The sequence below is a fragment of the Drosophila mojavensis genome, unplaced genomic scaffold, assembly GCF_018153725.1.
Source record: "Drosophila mojavensis isolate 15081-1352.22 unplaced genomic scaffold, ASM1815372v1 contig_36, whole genome shotgun sequence".
NCBI classification, from domain to species: domain Eukaryota; kingdom Metazoa; phylum Arthropoda; class Insecta; order Diptera; family Drosophilidae; genus Drosophila; species Drosophila mojavensis.
Genome location: NW_025318858.1, coordinates 12574251 through 12592069, shown reverse-complemented (window position 1 = coordinate 12592069; position 17819 = coordinate 12574251). Strand labels below are relative to the sequence as shown.

At 40.5% G+C, this 17819-nt stretch overlaps 4 protein-coding genes across 9 annotated transcripts in view; 1 reads left to right on the top strand and 3 right to left on the bottom strand.

The window, feature by feature from the left end:
- The first annotated feature begins 1092 nt into the window (after positions 1-1092).
- On the top strand, positions 1093-1819 carry LOC6576622 (thyrostimulin alpha-2 subunit). The gene is made up of 2 exons (XM_002002575.4): positions 1093-1601; positions 1665-1819. Exons 1-2 carry the CDS (start codon positions 1299-1301, stop codon positions 1755-1757), a joined length of 396 nt encoding a protein of 131 aa, XP_002002611.1. The 5' UTR covers positions 1093-1298; the 3' UTR covers positions 1758-1819.
- LOC6576621 (carnitine O-acetyltransferase) lies at positions 1814-4472 on the bottom strand. Of its 2 annotated transcripts, none has more exons than XM_015165279.3 (4): positions 4338-4472; positions 3338-4288; positions 2813-3264; positions 1814-2737 (listed from the first exon to the last, which is right to left on the bottom strand). In XM_015165279.3, exons 1-4 carry the CDS (start codon positions 4374-4376, stop codon positions 1900-1902), a joined length of 2280 nt encoding a protein of 759 aa, XP_015020765.1. In that variant the 5' UTR covers positions 4377-4472; the 3' UTR covers positions 1814-1899. The 2 variants fall into 2 exon arrangements, with proteins under 2 accessions (XP_015020765.1, XP_002002610.2); XM_002002574.4 differs by having other exon boundaries at positions 3338-4273; positions 4338-4471.
- Positions 4473-4534: 62 nt separating this feature from the next.
- Positions 4535-7520, bottom strand: LOC6576620 (carnitine O-acetyltransferase). Of its 3 annotated transcripts, none has more exons than XM_015165278.3 (6): positions 7331-7520; positions 6755-6833; positions 6031-6684; positions 5523-5971; positions 5207-5458; positions 4535-5145 (listed from the first exon to the last, which is right to left on the bottom strand). In XM_015165278.3, exons 2-6 carry the CDS (start codon positions 6791-6793, stop codon positions 4590-4592), a joined length of 1950 nt encoding a protein of 649 aa, XP_015020764.1. In that variant the 5' UTR covers positions 6794-6833; positions 7331-7520; the 3' UTR covers positions 4535-4589. The 3 variants fall into 3 exon arrangements, with proteins under 3 accessions (XP_015020764.1, XP_043864427.1, XP_002002609.2); XM_044008492.1 differs by lacking the exon at positions 7331-7520 and adding an exon at positions 7174-7324; XM_002002573.4 differs by lacking the exon at positions 7331-7520 and adding an exon at positions 6924-7155.
- Positions 7521-7803: 283 nt separating this feature from the next.
- LOC6576619 (scavenger receptor class B member 1) overlaps positions 7804-17819 on the bottom strand; it is a 30640-nt gene continuing 20624 nt past the window's right edge. For all 3 annotated transcript variants that reach the window (XM_015165277.3, XM_002002572.4, XM_032729343.2), the window contains exons 2-10: positions 15106-15197; positions 14652-14812; positions 14437-14581; positions 11875-12306; positions 11692-11809; positions 10810-10976; positions 9680-9805; positions 9009-9611; positions 7804-8637 (exon numbers count right to left, since the gene is read on the bottom strand). In XM_015165277.3, the coding sequence (XP_015020763.1) occupies positions 8479-8637; positions 9009-9611; positions 9680-9805; positions 10810-10976; positions 11692-11809; positions 11875-12306; positions 14437-14581; positions 14652-14812; positions 15106-15197 (2003 nt within the window). In that variant the 3' untranslated portion in view covers positions 7804-8478. The remainder of the gene's footprint in view (positions 8638-9008; positions 9612-9679; positions 9806-10809; positions 10977-11691; positions 11810-11874; positions 12307-14436; positions 14582-14651; positions 14813-15105; positions 15198-17819) is intronic.

Below are 17819 nucleotides of genomic sequence, written 5' to 3'. Positions count from 1 at the left end.
ATGCGCAATGGTCAAAACGGTAGTAGATTACGTACGATTTGTATGTATTCCATAGATTTATTTAGCTAAGTGGCCGTTGGGATCGAAATTTGAATGGTAGCAGCAGTAGGTCGAAATGTTTGCATTAAGATAACATAGTTATTTTTGTTAACATCAAGTTAACATGTCACTGTTAATAATCATAATAATTGTAGTATATCAAATTCACTGAACTACCAGGCGAGCAGAAATAAGCAGTAGAGGAACAAATTGTAAGTTAACAGTGCAAGAATGTAAATTAACAGTGCAAAAATGTAAATTAACAGTGCGAAAATTATAATTAACAGATCACGTTATTTAACATAACATACACATTTGCTGTTAAATAACAGCAGATTAGCATGATCTGATTCTGTTATCCACCTGTACATGTTATGTGTATCCACTGTTATCCTAACAGTATGCTAATTAACAGTAATATGTTAATTAACAGTGATATGTTAACTAACATTTTCTGACTGTTAATTTTAAATTGTCATTCTTCTGGTGATTTCTGTTCGCCTGGTAATTCAGTACATTTGACATACGAAAAGTGTAGACAAAAGCAGCAGCCCCTTAGGGTTATGCAACGGTATTTTAGTTTTGAGTTTTAGGTCTCCAGGACCATATCAATGGCATTGTGAAACCAAGAATATTTAGGTCGACTAGTTACCATCTGGTAGGAAAGGACATGTTGCTTTTGGGCAGCTGAAAAAAGGCGTTCATATCTTTGACCATATTCTCATGCAATGAATTTCTGGACCATCATCTAGGTTCACAGGACTATATCAAAGGCATGGTATAACCAAGGATATGAGGGTCGACTATGAACCGTCATGGTTAAAGTGTGCTGAAAAGCCATCATTGAATTGGCTGGCGATTTAGATGGTTAGTTTTACAAAAACTATTCTATATATTATATTTATTTGTTTTATTTAAGTATTTTCCCTTTTAAAAGGTATCCTTATTGTATGTCTAAGCTCATTTGAAAAATTCTGTAATCAAATTGTTTGTATTTAGCATAAAATGGATATGATTGTTTTTAGAAATTTCTTTAACGGTATATATTAAGTACCAGAATATGCAAACATTCTTTTATGCGTGAATATTTTAGGCATGTAGTATTCACCCTCCCTTGCTTTACCCCTCATTAGTGCAGCCCACATGCCAAAGAAATTCACCGCTCGTTCTTTACGCAAGCGTCGTATTCCTTGCTGACCAGCATAAAATGGAGCGTTAGCCGAGACTCGGGCAACAGTTTGCATTGAGTTACGGCCGAGATGAAGTCGCTAACGCTATTGGCTTTTTTGTTTTGGCTGCTCTGCTCCTGTTTCCTGGCTGCCGAGAGCAGCGTGGCCACCGGCAAGGATGCCTGGCTGCGTCCCGGCTGCCATAAGGTGGGCAACACGCGTAAGATCTCCATACCGGACTGTGTCGAGTTTACAATTACAACGAACGCTTGCCGTGGCTTCTGTGAATCGTATGCGGTGCCATCGATACCATCTGCGTTGCCGGGCGTATTCCGACAACCCAAGCCCGTCGTATCCGTGGGTCAGTGCTGCAATATGATGAAATCCGAAGAGGTGAGTGCCCAAGACAGAGAGGGAGAGCTTGACCAATCCCAATTTATGAATTTATATATGCAGATACAACGTCGCGTGCTTTGCATCGAGGGCATACGGAATGTGACCTTTAAGAGCGCCGTCTCCTGCAGCTGCTATCACTGCAAAAAGGACTAGAGAAACCACAAGATTATGTAAAAAAAAAAAATTATATATATATATTTAGATTTTACGCCTGAGCCACTGAATGTTTCCTTTTTTGACTTGTTTTTGTTCGATAAATACAGATAATAATAAAAACAAAAATCCTGATAAGCCCTCAACGCTGCGTGCGATCACTGTCAGATTCTAGAACCGATGTAGAATTGCCCGAATCCAAGATAAGATGTCCCATGTCGGCCAATGCCGATTCGATAGCCATGCCATAGCTTCGGGCCGAAATCTGCGGATTGTGATTCCAAGCCGTTATGGTAAACGTAATGTCATTTTCACGCAAATTGTAGCAACAGCCGTAGCCATCCGAGTTGAGCGGCCCGTAAACCATGAACGAGTCATGCGGCGTCGACAGCTGGGAGCTGAGTATGCGAAAATCTTTCGATTTCAGATAGCCCTCCGATTGAAAGAACTTGGGCAACGCCTTGCCATGCTCATGCGCCATCTGTTCCAAGCCAAAGAAATGCCGATCTATGCCGCGTCCCTTTAGCGCCATCATCGCCTGCTGTCGATGGTAATCAACAGCGGCTTTTAGGGCAAACAAACGATTTTGAATCGAGGTTTCTTCCGAAACCATGGCACGCACAAATTTGAAAGATTCATTGCTGGTCGAACGTATAATTTCGCTGCGTCCGAATTTAAAGATGCGCAAATGTGCCGTCTCCAGCTGGGCGGGCAGCTCCCTATGCAGTCTATAAAACGCCAGCTGCAACGCCATCTGCACAAAGCTGTCCGGCTCCAGCTGCTGTGCATTCAACATGCTCTTGCCATAGCAATCGAATCGCTGGGCATGCAATTGCAGCCGACTGCTGAGCTCATTCACCGTCCGATTGGCAGTGGACAACCAGAAGGTCACACACTCATCCACTTCATCAAAGTAAAGCCACTCTAGTGGCTCATTTTTGTGCGATTCCTTGGCATTATGTCCATAGTTCGGATGGTGACTAAAACAGAAGCGAGTCATTATGTATGCCATAACAGAGAATTTAAATTAGTTTTAGAATCAGTGCTCTACATACACATTCTTTAGTATATAGTCCATGATACTCGCCGCCGGCTGGGGCTCGGCGGGTGAGTGCTCACAGCAGAGACCGGCCAAGCCGCACGGATTGACTATCAGCTGCAGTGCCTTGTCCATCCAGCGATTGGCACTGTTCAGATGTGGGCCACCGCCATGCATCAGCTGGGCCGCCAGCAGCGTACGCTCCTCACCCGCAGGAATGGGAATAGCATCATCCAGAGAGACGGTAAAAAGAGATTGTTCGATGCATTGAATTGTCTCGGCATTAACGTCCTTGCGACACAGCATCTCGTGTCCCTCGGCCCAGTGGTCGCGCTTGTCGTGGGTGAGCAGACCAATCGCTGGACCCAGAAGCCTGCCGGACTTTATAACTTTCATCAGTTGCTTGCGGATATGAAGAACATTAAAGATACGCTTATCTACAGCATCGAAAACAGGCAGCTTGTAGAACTAGAAGGAGAAGAGCAGAGAGGAATTAGTACTACAAACTATCATTTAGCACACATATTCTAGACAGCCTCACGTTATTCCTGTGTATGACCACTATAAAGTTGGACTTGCACTGCTGCAGGTAGTCGCAAGAGCGCTGCGGTATGCGCACCGTGCCAAAGACATTGTGGAACTGACTGTTGTCCAGATCGAAGCCTTCCATTTTGCGTACGGGCAGCTGATTGTTCTCCACAATCCAATGGAATTGACACATGGCGTGAATTGCTTTGGCCGTAAAGTCCAAATAGGCCAGGCTATTGCGAAAGTTTTGCTTGGGGAACGCTATGCAGGAGCTGGAAAATATCGTCAGGGGTGCACGATAGCGTAAGTAGCTGACATCGGTCCAGCGATCGGTGAGCCAATTGACAGTTGATTCGCCAGCTTGTTGCAGCAGCGACTGCAGTTCATAGCCCTGATTTCGCAAGAAGTCCACGGCTAAATCCTCCTCTTTATCCATGACTCGGTCGCTGACCAGCGGCTGCAAGCTCTCCAAGTAACGCGTGAGCGTCTCCTGCAGCGGCTGAACCGGATACTTGAGCAAGTCCTTTGGCACTTGACTTTCCCGTCGATGCATAAGTAGTTGGTTAATCTGATGGTCATCCACTGGAATTGCCTTGCCCAGATGCTCCCGGGTGTCGCTAAGAGCGGGCATGGGCTGTGCCCTTGCCTCGGGGGTGAAACCTACTCTCATTTCTGGAGCGGAATTCGAATAGTACATTGATTGGGATACATCTGACCGATTGCTACTATGGTAAGTTTGCTGGACTGGATTCACTGAATTCGCTGATATTTGCTTGATTTTCGGACATTTCTCCTCCTCCACTTTCTCCTGTTGATCGCTCTTGAGTTGAATCTGTTTTGGTGGAGTCTGTTCTGGTTTGCCCCATGACATTACATACTCCACGAGCTTTGCCACCAAAGGCTTTTCGCTCGTCGATTTGGATCTGGTTGACGTACGTGAATACCTCGACTGCCGGTTGCAAGTCTAAAAGGAGTTAGGCCGACCGACAATTATCTGATGATTGTATACTCACTGTGCTCCAGAAAGGTTCAGTAGTGATTAATGCACGCATTATTAAATTTAGAGAAGAATCGAAAGAATGTAAAAAATTTAGAAGCTAGACATATGTCTAACGCTAGTGTGATTTGTTTAGAATGTGTAAAACTTACTGAGTGACAACATGATATTTTGATCTGGATGTTGGATTAAGAAAAAGAACCAGACAGCCAGTCTTGGGTCATACTTAGAATTTAATCAACATTATAAGACATAATTTGTTATGGCACTACAACTTAGACTTCTTAGGTTCGTTGTCGAGAACATCCTTCATTTCCATGAAGGCCTTCGTAATCGATGCGGCAAACTTTTTGGGGTCCGTTTCACTGTTAGAGGCCCAACATGAGATGGCCACGATGACATCACATTCACGAGGATTATAGCAACAGGCATAGCCATCCTCGGTAGCCGGGCCGTAGCCCATGAATGCTTCGTATATGGAGGCCACTTGCGAAGTGGAGACACGGAAGTGCATTGATTTCGTGTACCCCAATGATGAAAAGAACGCGGGTACTGGCAAATTATTTTCCAGGGCCATCAACTTTAGACCGAGAAGATGACGATCTACACCGCGTCCCTGCAGCGCCAGTCTCGTATACGCCTGATGGCCACCGACAGCCGCACGCAACGCCTGAGCACGTTCCTCGATGGAGGCTTTTCCTGAGGTCATCGCCTTGCAAAAGGCGACTGATTCATTCGAGCAGGAGCGTATGGTTTCAGTGCGCCCATTGGCAAAGATACGCAAATGCGCCGATTCGTATTGAGCGGCCGGTACCTTGTGCAATCTGTAAAATATATTTCCATTAGATTCCATTTGTGTGGAGTTTTCATGTGAATCGTGAATACTTGTAGAAAGCCAATTGCAATGCCATCTGCACGAAGCTATCGGGTCCCAACTTCACACTTTTAATGTAGCCCTTGCCATAGCCTTGAAATTTCAGAACTTTCACTTGCAGATTTTTGACAAGCTTATCGATATTCGTAGAGGAAAAGAACAACAGTTGATCAATGCATGGAGTTGTCTCAGCAAACTTCAGCTTCTGCGGCTCTTCGGGCACATTAGTGGAGCCGCTATCACCAAAGCTCTTGTCGTCGCCCCTAGAAAATGCAAAATAAATGCAATTTAGAAACATTTTGGTGCAACCCTTAAATTCAAATGTACATTTTCTTCACCACGTAATCCATCATCATAGCAATGGGCTGGCCCTCGGCTGGCGAATGCTCGTAGGTGAAGCCAACGTTTCCATTTGGATTGACTACCAGCTGTATGGTTTTGTCCATCCAACGATTGCCGCTGTTCACTTTGCTACCTCCGCCATGGATCAGTGACAGAATTAGCTCATCCATTCGTTCAGAGGGCTCGTACTTCACACACTCATCCAGCGAAACAGTAAAGAGTGCCGACTGTATGGTCTTCATGGTCGCACAATTTTGGGGATCCTTACTCAATGTCTCATAGGCCTCTGCCCAGTTGTCGCGCGAGTCTGTGGTGAAAATGCCAAAAGGTATACCACGCTCCGTTTCCGAATCCATAATTTTGGTCAACTGTTTGGCTATTGTTGGAGCAGACAATACCTTATCGTCCTTGTCGTACAAAGTCAGTTTGTAAAACTGTTGGAATTGACAGAAATTAATCAACGGTCATCAGAGATTTAATATACTGAACCCACATGATTTTTATAGATGATAACAGTATGTTTGGTGCACGAATTAAACGCAATCTCGTCCTGGATGCGTAATGGTATACGACAGGTGCCAAAGACCTTGCCGAACTGACTATTGTCCAGCTCATTTTTGCCCATTTTGACAATTGGTATCTTACCAGCATCGACAATGCCTTTAAATTCGCACAGGCCAAATATGACTTTGGCCGTATAGTTAATAAAGTCGTTTCTATCTTTAAAGTTTTCCATGGGAAATGTCATGCCGGGACTAATGTAAACCGTGACTGGATCACGATATTGTAGATAGGCCACTTTTTTCCAGCGTTCTGACAGCCAGTTACAGCTGTCCTTTCCAGCCTGCTCGAGCAGTTCTTGGAGTTTATCGCCTTCATTGTCTCTAAAATCGTTTGTGATTTCCTGCTGCTTTTTAAACTCTTCGGGCGTGAGCAGAGGCTGAACAGTGAGCATAAAACGATCCAAGGTCTCATTCAGTGGCAGAACAGGATACTTTAAAAGGGTTTGCTGCTGCTTCTTCTTCTCTCCGGTTTCTCCGGGTTTCTCCGATTTCTCCGGTTTCTCGCTAATTTTGCTGGCATAGCTGGCAGGCATCAGTTTCACAAGAATATCCGATGCTTCCTTGGTGTTAATAGAGCCTTTGGTCTGTTGGGGATATTATATATATATATATTAATAAATATAGATTCGCTTTTAATATCCTAATGTTGCTTACTAAATTCCAGAAAACTCGTCCATTCTTTAATATCCTCATTTTGGATTTGTAGTTTTCAACCTCAGTCTCAACTGGCGAACTGTAATTTAAAATATACAAAAATATTATTTTAATCCAAAGGTTATAGTAATTGCCTCTGTTTGTATGTGTGCGTGTGTGAATGTTTCACCTTTGGTTACTGTGCATAATCGTAAAGAAATTGCGATAAGCTGGGCGCTAAGATTAACGCTAGCGACAAAGCAGGCAACGAGCGACACAGCACTTGGCAAATTAATGATATCAAAGCAAAAGCCCAATATCAATTAGTCCACGTAGGCAAAGGTGCAGTTAGTAAAATTGATATCTCAGAAAACACAACCGGTTTCCTTTTAACCAAAATTATAACTGTGCTGTCGCAGTCGCTGCCGTCATTCGCAAACCTGTGGCTGGTTTGTTTTGTTATCGCTGCCAACGTCGACGTCAGCATCGGCTTCGGTTTCGGCATCGAAAGTGAGAGCGGTTTGTGCAATCCCCTTCCCAACCAATTGTTGATCTTTGTTATGCTGTCGAGTCCAAAGTCTGTACGTCTTTTCTTACCCAGCGTCTTCTGTTCTGATTTTCGCGGCTAACTTTTTGAGGGACTAGATTCTTTTTGGATGTTATTAGGCCGAGATATGTTGTGACATATTTTTGGAAACTAAAATGAAACAATGTACTCTATAAAGTAGTCAAACTGTTTATCCATATAAGATAAAATTTTCGCAATAGTGGGGGTACACTACCGATAGTATCGTGCGGACTCAAAGTCCGCTCGCGAGAGACGAGAGCGATACTTACGTTTTCCACACCTCATGAGAGACGAGTATTTGAGTACATTCTGTTAACGTGAATTAGTACTGTTAACTGGTGGAGTAACTCTGTAAAGTTAACATTAGGTACGCACGCGCCAAACTTAAAAACGTTCATCAAATTTAAATCAGAATTTAAACTCTAACTTAATTTGTTAAGCATACTTTAATGGCATACTTTTTGAAAAGTAATTTCTAACATTTAATTGAAAGATTTCATTATTTATATTTTAATTGTTGCATTTATTGCAGTTTAAATGATACAGTTACATGGTCTAAGGCTAAGATAATTAATTTCTTGTGCGAACGCCTCGCATTGTAATGCGTTTGCCCATAAATTCTGCTTCAAATACAAAAATCACAGCAATTCTTAGCATAGATAATGTATGAACTTGAACTACAATTGTGCAAATTTCTCTTATTCAGATTTCTTCATTTACAATTTGCATTAAATTCAAATTTAAATTCAAATCATTTGTGGCACCTCATGGAGGCGACTTGTTAACTAAAATTAAACCGTAAGTTAACTTACAAACTGCTTAAACTCGATATATAAATAATTCCATACAAATTTTAGTTATTTTTTGTTTGTTTTTGTTTTTGTTCCATTTGTGTTTTTTTTTTTTTTTTTTTTTTGTAAAAAGCCGCATTCAGCACTTCGTGTGCTGTTGTGTTTGGATATACATACATCGTTCTTTTGTTGTTTAAAGCTATCACAGTATTGAAAAAAGAAAAACCAAACATTTGGTTTTCATATTATTTACACTAACAAAAAAAATGCTATATAAAACCAAAAGCGGCGATGCCAATGCCCAACCAAACTAGCAAACTAGCTACTACATCATCTATATGGATATACCGACAACCTAAACTAAATACTAAACTGGTGGCTTATTTCTATACATGCTTCGTCATTCCTGTCGTTCCGTCAAACTTCTCGGGATGTGCATAGGGCATCCAACCTGTTTTACTGTTGGACCCGCTCAGCTCATTCGAGCTGGAGCTGCTCGAGGCGGGCGAAGAAGCATAGCCGCTGCTGGCCAAACTAACGCCCAACTGCAAATAAAAAGAAAGCATATATTGATTTAATTAACATACCAAGCGTATGCAAATCCCCTGGAAAGAATCAACACGCGTGACCATTTTTGTTTCTCTTCTTTTTCTTTTTACAGTGGTATTTGCCCCGAAAACGAGTTTGCCACCTGTTGCCGACTGCCGATGGCTAATTTTAAACCTAATCAATTTCATTTAACGCGCCCATAAATTTTGACCATAAAAAGAAAGAGAGAAAAAGAGAAACAGCCGCAATCCAATGAATATTGAGGCAGACACGTTAGACAGCTTGGCGGCGATTTCCTTACACTTAGATCAAGCTCACCCCTCTCTATATGGCAGATGACATAACTGTTTATGGTTGCTTTGCTTACCTGATGCTTCGCGCCTGGTTTGCTGCTGCTGCTGCTGCTCGTACTGGCTGCATCCACAGTCACCTCCAAGCCGTTGTCGTCGAAGCAATCTATGCAAATATCATCATCATGCTCCACTTCAATGCACGAACTGGATGTGGTTGAGTTGCGGCTCAGCGTCACAGTGTCGCTCTCGTTGCCCTCGTCGCTGCTCTCCGCATCGGAGAGCGCCGGCTCCAGCTCCAGAGCGTATGCAGACTGTCGGCGCTCCTGATAGGCCTCCTCGTCGCTGCTGCCACGTATTATGACATGTTTCTTTGCCGTGGGCACATCGTCCAATAGCTTCAGTTCGCACGGATTGTACACCTGATTGCCGTTGCCAATGATGCCTCCACTTCCCGTCAGATTCTGCAGCAGATTCGCTCTAGCATATTTGCCATCCGAAATGTTTGTCGCCTGGCGCGTGAAGCTGGACATGTGCAGGGTGGCGCGTGTTATGGCATAGACCAGCAGGCCTACGCCCAGCACAAGGGCACCCCAGAAGCCCAACGGATTTACCAGCGGCAACAGATTCAAATAGAAATTGAAACGTGTATCAAGTTCGTCCGGCAGCTTAGGCATCATCTATAAGCAGAGGAACTCAATTTATATTAGATCCCATTATGGCAATGCTATGAGTGTTGTTCACTTACGATCTCAAACCACAGCATTGGGGCAGTCAGATGACTAAACTGTGAGACTTGCGGATAGTTTTGCAGATCCTTGAAGTGCATGTTGATTTGTACTTTTACGGACAGCGAGAGCGGTAGACCGGATTCCTGAAAGTGCACAGAGATATGCAATTAATGTATGAACTAACCGGGTAGTAAAGTGTTCTCCATTTATTCAGTTATTTAGTGCCAAGTACGACCCCATTTTGGCCACACTTGGCCTAATTTCATTTAATTACTTAAATATAGGCCTGCTCGCTTTAATTCGCATTTTTGCTGCGCTCTTTCCTTGAAATATATTGCTTGAGACTAAATTGCTTCAATTGACATTGTGATTGATTCGACAATTATTATTTATGCATCTAAATATTTAATATTTCCATACGCTGCGCTTTAATTAAACAATAAGCCACTAATCACAGCAGTGTTGTTAAATTTGCGAAGTCGTGATATGCTGTAGACGTTCTTTAAGAATTTTCGAACTCGAAACGATATTCTATCTATCGCATAAACTATTGTGAATTGTGTAAATTGAATATGCGTTTGCAATGGAACTGAAGGTTACAATGAATAGCTTGTCACTCAAATGCCGTTAGCTTAACTGGCGCGAACTTCAAATAGTATTTCCTTTCCTGTTATACATAAATTGAATACAACTTTAAGAGTTAGTCGTGACTAGCTGCATTTACGGTTAGCTTAATTAGCCGGAAATGTAAATATTGAAAACGGCAGCTAATATAAATTTCAATAATAAACAATTAATTTTCACGCGATTACACTCGATCGGAAGGTAAGCAAACAAATTAAGCATAAAATAATAAAAACTACTACTGACAGCAATTGTCGACGGCGGCGGCAATAACAACAAAGACAACAACAACAAGAACGAGTTTAGCATGATTAAGTCGAATATTATTTTAAACGAGCTAATTGTTACAGTTAATGCGGTGAATGTTTAATTAAGTATTGCCTATAGATTCTCATAAATTTTGTTAATCGCTCGAATCGAAAGTTGTCACTCCAGCAACAAGGCAATGTTTTAGTTTACTTTTTATTTTTTTCATTTATTTATTTATTTATTTTTTTTTTTAGCTTTTGGCAAGGTTACTTACAGGTTGTATCACAAATGCCGTTGAATGCTTTTCAGGATCAGGTTGCATGCCAGTAATGTTCTCCACCAGGCCAACATCGCCATTCATGAAATGTGGGAAGCTGAGAGAGATGGGGAAGCCATAGTAACAATCCGTGACGTCAATCAAGCCAACGGGCTGACAATCGCCTGCAATACAAAGGAAGCAGAAGAAGCAATTGCAAAATGATTATCTGTTTTAATTTTTTTTTAAAGTATATAGTAACGGAAGAGCAAATAACATGTTATTGGACGCTGCCTTCTCATATAAGGCTAGCAATTGCGTGTCTCAAAATTCTGACGCATGACTTTATCTAGATACTTTCATTACAAACTACAAAAAACAACAAAAACAAAAACAAAACAAAGCGACAATAATACGAAATAAATGTTTCGAAACATGCGAAACGCGTTCGCGCGTTCTCGATTGTTCGTTTGCGTCAGAGCTTTAATATTATGGAATATTTTGGAGTCTGCCCCATTGGAATGGCATAGACTTGAGCTAATAAGACGTAAACTTGAAAAAATTGTATATATATAAACTGATAAACGGCATACTGTGTAGGGGATATCAATTAGTTAGCGCGGTACGTTTAAAAAAACAAGAATTATTTGCGCTTTGTACTGGGCAATTAAATACATATCGACTACGTCGATCGTAAAGAATGAGACTTAGCCTTTACTGGTTGTGTAGAATTACACAACAGCATTAAAAATTCAAATGCAATGAAGTAATAGTTCCAGAAAGATTTAATTTTAATTGTCCCCCGACACTTAACTAGAAATGTGGCCGGTTGTAAATATGATGTAAGGCTGAACTAATTGCAAGCTAATTAAAATTGACTTTGACTTTGTCGGGACTTACCATGGCGACAGAAACATTTGTTAGCCTCATTGATGGCACCGTTGTCAAAGGCATTCTCCTCGAAGACGTAGTTGTAGCCCTTTAGGCTGCCAAAAGTGCGCTCCTCACCATCTCGATACTGTGACAAAGAAATAAATTCTGTTAGTATCTATCTGTCTATGCGACTATGCCTCGATGACTTACCAAATTGATGGGCCTGCACATGCTCTTGCGGAAGAACTTAACCGTCTCGTTGGGCTGAATGAAACTTTTGAATTTCGTGCCATCGGAGGCGTACTCAATGTTGCTGCAGTGATCGCCCTCCCATTGGGGCAGTTTAGTCTCGCCCCGGTATGTGGCATATAGGCCCGATATGGCCGGATCCGGCACGCCCGTATGGAACGTCTCAAAGTCCGTTGAGAAATCGTACATGCGATCGATTAGTCCCACCTTCTCGAACGATATCCAATTGGGCAACAGCGTATTGCCCAGCGTCGCCAATGTCGAGGGAAAGCCAAACATGAACTCCCGGGCCGTCATACGGACAATTGGCTCCGATTTGGTGCTGGCAAAAAGTCCTTGCATGGGCAAGCGAACAAAGAAGTAGTTACGATCGGCAGTTAAATGGGAAATGGCCTGCAATAGAAATGAAAATAAAGATAAAGTAAATAATTGAATTGGATTTCAGATAGTATAATATGGATACTATATAAGTTTCTGTGACAGGAAGAAGCAGGAGGAGCAGTAGCAGAGGAGGATTCTCAAGATTCCTCTTACTTTATATTCTCTTCTTAGATCAAATATCATTCAGATTAGAGAGCCCAAATTCTCAATAAGTTTTTCTCTTTATTATTCTTTCATTTTTGTATGATTATTTTGGACACCTCTCTCAATTTTCGTCAAGTCGTAGTCTCACACTTCTGGTTATAGCATTCGCATTTGAGTTCATTTGGATCTTAGGGAAAACCCACGCGATGCTGACTGGTGTGCTAATTGCGCGTCATGTCAGGATCTATCGGTGCTGTGCGTGCCATATTAACAGCTGCTCAGCGGCTCGTTATCGTCATAGTAAATAGAGCACTTAATGCACGATAATTGCGTACTTCCTGTGCAGTGGGTAATATTTTATATAGGTGCTATATGGTGCCTTCCACCCCTCTAGCCGGCCGTTGCGACGTTCACTTGACAGATAAAATGCATTATTCAACATTTTGGGTCCACATTGCGCACCCGGATGCTAAATGAAACGCGAAACAAATCATATTAATTTTCGTTTTCCTCTTCTCTTTCCTCTTCTTGTTCTTGATCAGCGCTTGATTGACATCACAGAATCGAAGCTACTTAAATTGGCATTTGTGTGCGACACAAAAGTGTTTTGGCATAAATTAAGCGAGTGCAACTGTAACGGCAACGGCAACGGCAACGGCAACGGCAACGGCAGCTATGTTAATTTTTAAATTTTAATTGAAACATCATAAAGTCAACAATTAATTACAGATCAAATGTGCATAAATATCTCTATATTGTGTATGCATGTCTATATGTCCATATGTATGTATGTACATATTCACTGATTGAATGTACGTAAATGCTGTTTTGATTTGTTTACGATAATAAAATGCGATATCGTCATTAATCAGTGAAAATTGCTGACAATAACAAACACGCCCACAGACAGCGCCAATAATAATTATTGTAATAAAAGCAACAACAAAAGTTTCAAAATATGCGCCGAGTACTCCATTCTCCGTGTGTGAGTGAGCGTCTGTGTGTGTGTGCGTGTGCATGTGCGTGAGCGAGACGGTGGCATATGTAATAGTTAACGGTAGCTACTCGCAATGACGCGTCTCCTGTTACTGCTGCAGCTCGTTCACTCACACCATTGCCATCCTTTTCGCACACGCTCCCACACCACAGCTAGTGCTCATTGTGTGCAAATTAATTGCCGATCGTTTAGTTAAACATGTTGGAAATTTTTGACGCCGCGGTAAAGTGTGGTAGTTGCTGTTGTTGCTGCTGTTATTGTTGTTGTTGCTAGTGTTAAAATGTAACGTTTATTGACCTAAACGTGAGTCGCGCCTTCTGTTAATGTTTTTTTTTTTTTTGCTGTTATTGTTTGCATTTCACAGCTGACTTTTTTTTTCGTTTTCAATTTCATTTTGTTTTTTCTGTTGTTGTTTTCGTCATGTGCGCGGCACGCGATTTTTAAGGTTATTGTTGTAGCAGAGTTAACGGTTAATTATGTAGTTATTTTCCGTGACAAATTACCGTCGATTATATCGCATACAGTCGATAGTCAATAATCTGTCATCAGATTACATCAGATCAAATCTGTTGACCGGTCGAACAAATTAAACGGTAATTGCAAGAGTTTAGAAATGGAATATAACAAAAACTAAGATAATTTATAGGAATTTCCTTTTGGCTTGTTATTTGCCATTAGCATTTTGAATATATTATTAGAGGTAGGTATTTTGTTCCTACGTAGTATTTTCCATTACAAAGTTATGAAATATTACTGAGAAAAATTGCATATAAATGAATTTTAACAGAAATACATTATTATTTTTTAATTATAGCTATTAAATCAAGGAATTATTAAAAAAGTAAGTGAAAAACATCTGGTATACAAAGTATTATAATAATTTTTTTTAGTTTCGAGAAGATTCTTAAAGAAATGTATTCTCCATAATACTCTTGTGTTTGGTTATAGAATTATCATTTCCTAATGAGTTATATACTCAGTTATATAGTAATATTACTCACCAGCATAGCTATGTTCAGCATGACGACTTCGTCGTCCTCCCGGTGACCTTCGGACAGATGCTCTTGCCAGACCAGCGGATGGCTAGGCGTTGTCGACATGGTATTGTTATCATTGAATGTGATATTCTCATGTGTCATGAGTTCTCTACAATTGAAAAAGAGAATTTACAAAAATTAGTTTCCAATTGGTTAAATGGGTTCGTCTTCCAACTCACTTGTACACATAGGGACCCACTTCCTCCACCTGCAGCTTTTCGCGACCCGCTAGGAAGGCCTCCGCATTGGTGATGTTGAATAAATATATTTTGATATACAGATCGACTGGTGGTTTGGCCCAAAGATTGAAGATTTCACCATTTTCAGCCATTACCAATTTCTGCGAGATCAAATTAGAAATACATATGCATATAAATATTTAGATATATCAATACAGATGAATATGGTGCTTTCAATGGCGGGCGCCCAATTGCAAGCCCCAAAAACGGAATGCACTCGAGCAACTATGTATTCGTATATCTGTGGTACGTGTCTGTGTGTCGAAGGCAAGAGAATCGTTAATAGCGCATTATGATCGTCGATTGACGACCATTTGGCAAAGGCTAAGGCTGAGGCAGTTAAGCAACACAAAAAAAAAAAAAAAAAGCTTTAGTTTCTGTTTATTGGACTTACCCATTTGAATATCAAATCGTAGGGTTGAAATACTTTAACCAGCACCGCTGCTGTTATGGCCAAAAATCCAATGGCCAGCAACAAAAAAGCGCCTGCAAAAAAACAAAAAACGAAACAAAGAAACAAACATTATAGATTGGCAAAATAGTATATATATATATGTATGTATGTATATGTATATGTATATGAATATGTATAGTATATTAAAATAAGTTGATAAGTTGCGTCGAGTACATATAAATGCCCTCATTAAGTTAATTAAGACACGATTAATTATGCATAAATAGGCAGCGTGTGCGACACGTAAAAATGAAAATAGGGAATTGAGAGAGAGAGAGCGAGAAAGAGAGAGAGAGGAGAGAAAAAAATAATATGAATTATGAACACAATTTTGAATGAAATTTGCATATCAAAAGCAAAAAAATGATCGGTACAGGAATTTGAATATTCGCCGGGGCCTATTATGAAAATGCTGAAAATATCTATCATAAGCGGCTTAAGGAGCCCTCCAATCGGTTTGCCACGTGAGTCGGGCAAGACGTGGGGCAATTACAATGCTAATTGGAATAGTGCCAGCAGATCTGATTAGATAGACGATGACAGTGAAGAGGATCATAGAAATAAGAGAAATTATTAAATGAAAACGAAGCTGAAGCTGAGCGCTTAAGTGAGTAATTTATTTAACAGAGATTATACGAGTCATACAATTGACCCTGAAGTGTTACCCGGTCTTAGGTATTCCATATTGTCTGAGCTCCATTGCCAGTCTGATGTAAATTATGTTAATCGCAATGGCAGGCATTATGTCTGAACAAGACAGTATCGCGACAGTATGCCGACAGCTATATATGCATATATACATATATAGCTAGGCGCCTTAGCACTTGAGTTATCGTTCAAGTCAGCCGAGTTACTCGTGAGACTCTGACAAGTACTCAGTGTAAGCTGAGTGTGAGTCTTCAATCAGTTCGCTAAGCGCGCTCGCCACGCCCTTATTTATATACATAAATTTATATGCATATAAATCTCTTCATTAAGGCAGTAACAAGAACAAAAGTTGAACTGCTAACACACAACACATTCTGTTTTTTGTTTTTTTTTTTGTTTTTTGTTTTTTTACCCTGGCCAACGACCACTGATTGTTGGCAACTCGTTTTTTACATCCAGAGCTCTCCAAGCGGCTTTGTCAACGTTGTTGCAAATCGCATAGGAATTTCAGCGATCGATGCGTGGCAAAGACACGTGCATGAACTGCTTCTGCTGCCGCTTCTGCTGCTAAACAGATTAAGAGAGATGGCCAGCCAGAGAACGGGTTTTCAATTATCAGCCATCAGCTATCAGATATCAGCCATCAGCATTCAAATATACGACTATGCGTTAAACAGCAGAATTCTGAATATACATAAACTTTTGCTTTTCTATAGATCTATATATACATACATATGTATAAGCAAATGTACATATATATTTATACATATGTAGAGCCGCTCAGCTTGCATCTGCCAAGGAATAGAGTCGATTGGTGACTGTCAGAGACAAAGCCAGCGCCAGCGACAGCGGCAGCGCCGGGGCCGGAGCCGGAGCCAGCCCCATATAGCCATGACTTGTTTGGCTCTTAATGGGTTTACTATTAAAATGCAAAGTCAATGCTATATCAAGGGGCATATGACAAATGACGTACTCAAGTATAGCTATAGGATATCTTAAAAAGCTCTATATATAGATACGCGATTTTATTAGTGTATTATATAGTTCTGTGAAGAGAATATTCCAGAACCTCTAAGAACTATTTATATGCGCTGATGTTCTTGAAAGGTCATAAAAATATTTAATAAAAAACTAGTTTGCATTATTCGTATGCAAGTATTTCCTATAGAAAGTAATATCTGATCAAAAGTCAGATATTGTAAACTTATCTTTATAAGCGAACAATATATAGAGATATTCTAATATTGATATTTTTTCTAAATAAATTCATAAAAACTTCACAAATTCTTATGTATTACTTTCATCTAACTATAGTTAACCCTAGTATAAAGTGTAATACTAAGAACTCATTGAATGCCTGATCTACTTACCATTCCTGACAGTGTTATGCACTCTATATGTATCTCATAAATTTGTAAGCGAACAGATCGAGATCATTCCAATAAGAAATTACACAAGTTCTTAATCGATCAAGCTGCACTCGTACTCTCACGTTACGTAATCGTCTAATAAGAATTCCATTTTGTTTTGCTTTTTAAAAAAACTTGATGCAGATTCAACTCAACTCACACTTGGCTATATAATTTGTATAACAATTAAAAAGATCAAGCCGATTAGCTGATCTTCAGTATTAAATAACACTTATTAAGTCAGCGCAACTTTGAGCAGTCAGCAAATCAATTCAGATACATATATATAAATATATATATATATAGTATAGATATATATATATATATTTCCCACCAACTGATCGATGGACTAGATCGTACCGGTTCATACATACATATGGTGCACAAAAAGTTCGCATATGATTCCAATTTTAATGAATCACATTAAAAGCGATCTTGATATTGATCTTAGGCTTTAGGATTTAGCCTCTTAGAGCATATCGAATTCGTCGTGACCTTGCTTTCTGATCTTTTGTGGCTTGAGCTGTGGGTATTTATATTGAACTTGTTCTCTTTGCCAGTGCCTTCGGCTGTCCGTTTAGATCCTGTTGTGCCGTA

What these genes read in the sequence shown, in the direction of transcription:
- LOC6576620 (XM_044008492.1), bottom strand. Translation starts at nt 7,238, where the DNA reads ATGCCGAAACCGAAGCCGATGCTGACGTCGACGTTGGCAGCGATAACA. An exon ending in GACGAGTTTTCTGGAATTTA is followed by an intron (nt 6,685 to 6,754) that starts GTAAGCAACATT and finishes TATCCCCAACAG; the next exon opens with ACCAAAGGCTCTATTAACAC. An exon ending in TTATCATCTATAAAAATCAT is followed by an intron (nt 5,972 to 6,030) that starts GTGGGTTCAGTA and finishes CAATTCCAACAG; the next exon opens with TTTTACAAACTGACTTTGTA.
- LOC6576621 (XM_015165279.3), bottom strand. Translation starts at nt 4,376, where the DNA reads ATGCGTGCATTAATCACTACTGAACCTTTCTGGAGCACA. An exon ending in CTGAACCTTTCTGGAGCACA is followed by an intron (nt 4,289 to 4,337) that starts GTGAGTATACAA and finishes AACTCCTTTTAG; the next exon opens with ACTTGCAACCGGCAGTCGAG. An exon ending in GACTATATACTAAAGAATGT is followed by an intron (nt 2,738 to 2,812) that starts GTATGTAGAGCA and finishes CTTCTGTTTTAG; the next exon opens with TCACCATCCGAACTATGGAC.
- LOC6576622 (XM_002002575.4), top strand. Translation starts at nt 1,299, where the DNA reads ATGAAGTCGCTAACGCTATTGGCTTTTTTGTTTTGGCTGCTCTGCTCC. An exon ending in ATATGATGAAATCCGAAGAG is followed by an intron (nt 1,602 to 1,664) that starts GTGAGTGCCCAA and finishes TTATATATGCAG; the next exon opens with ATACAACGTCGCGTGCTTTG.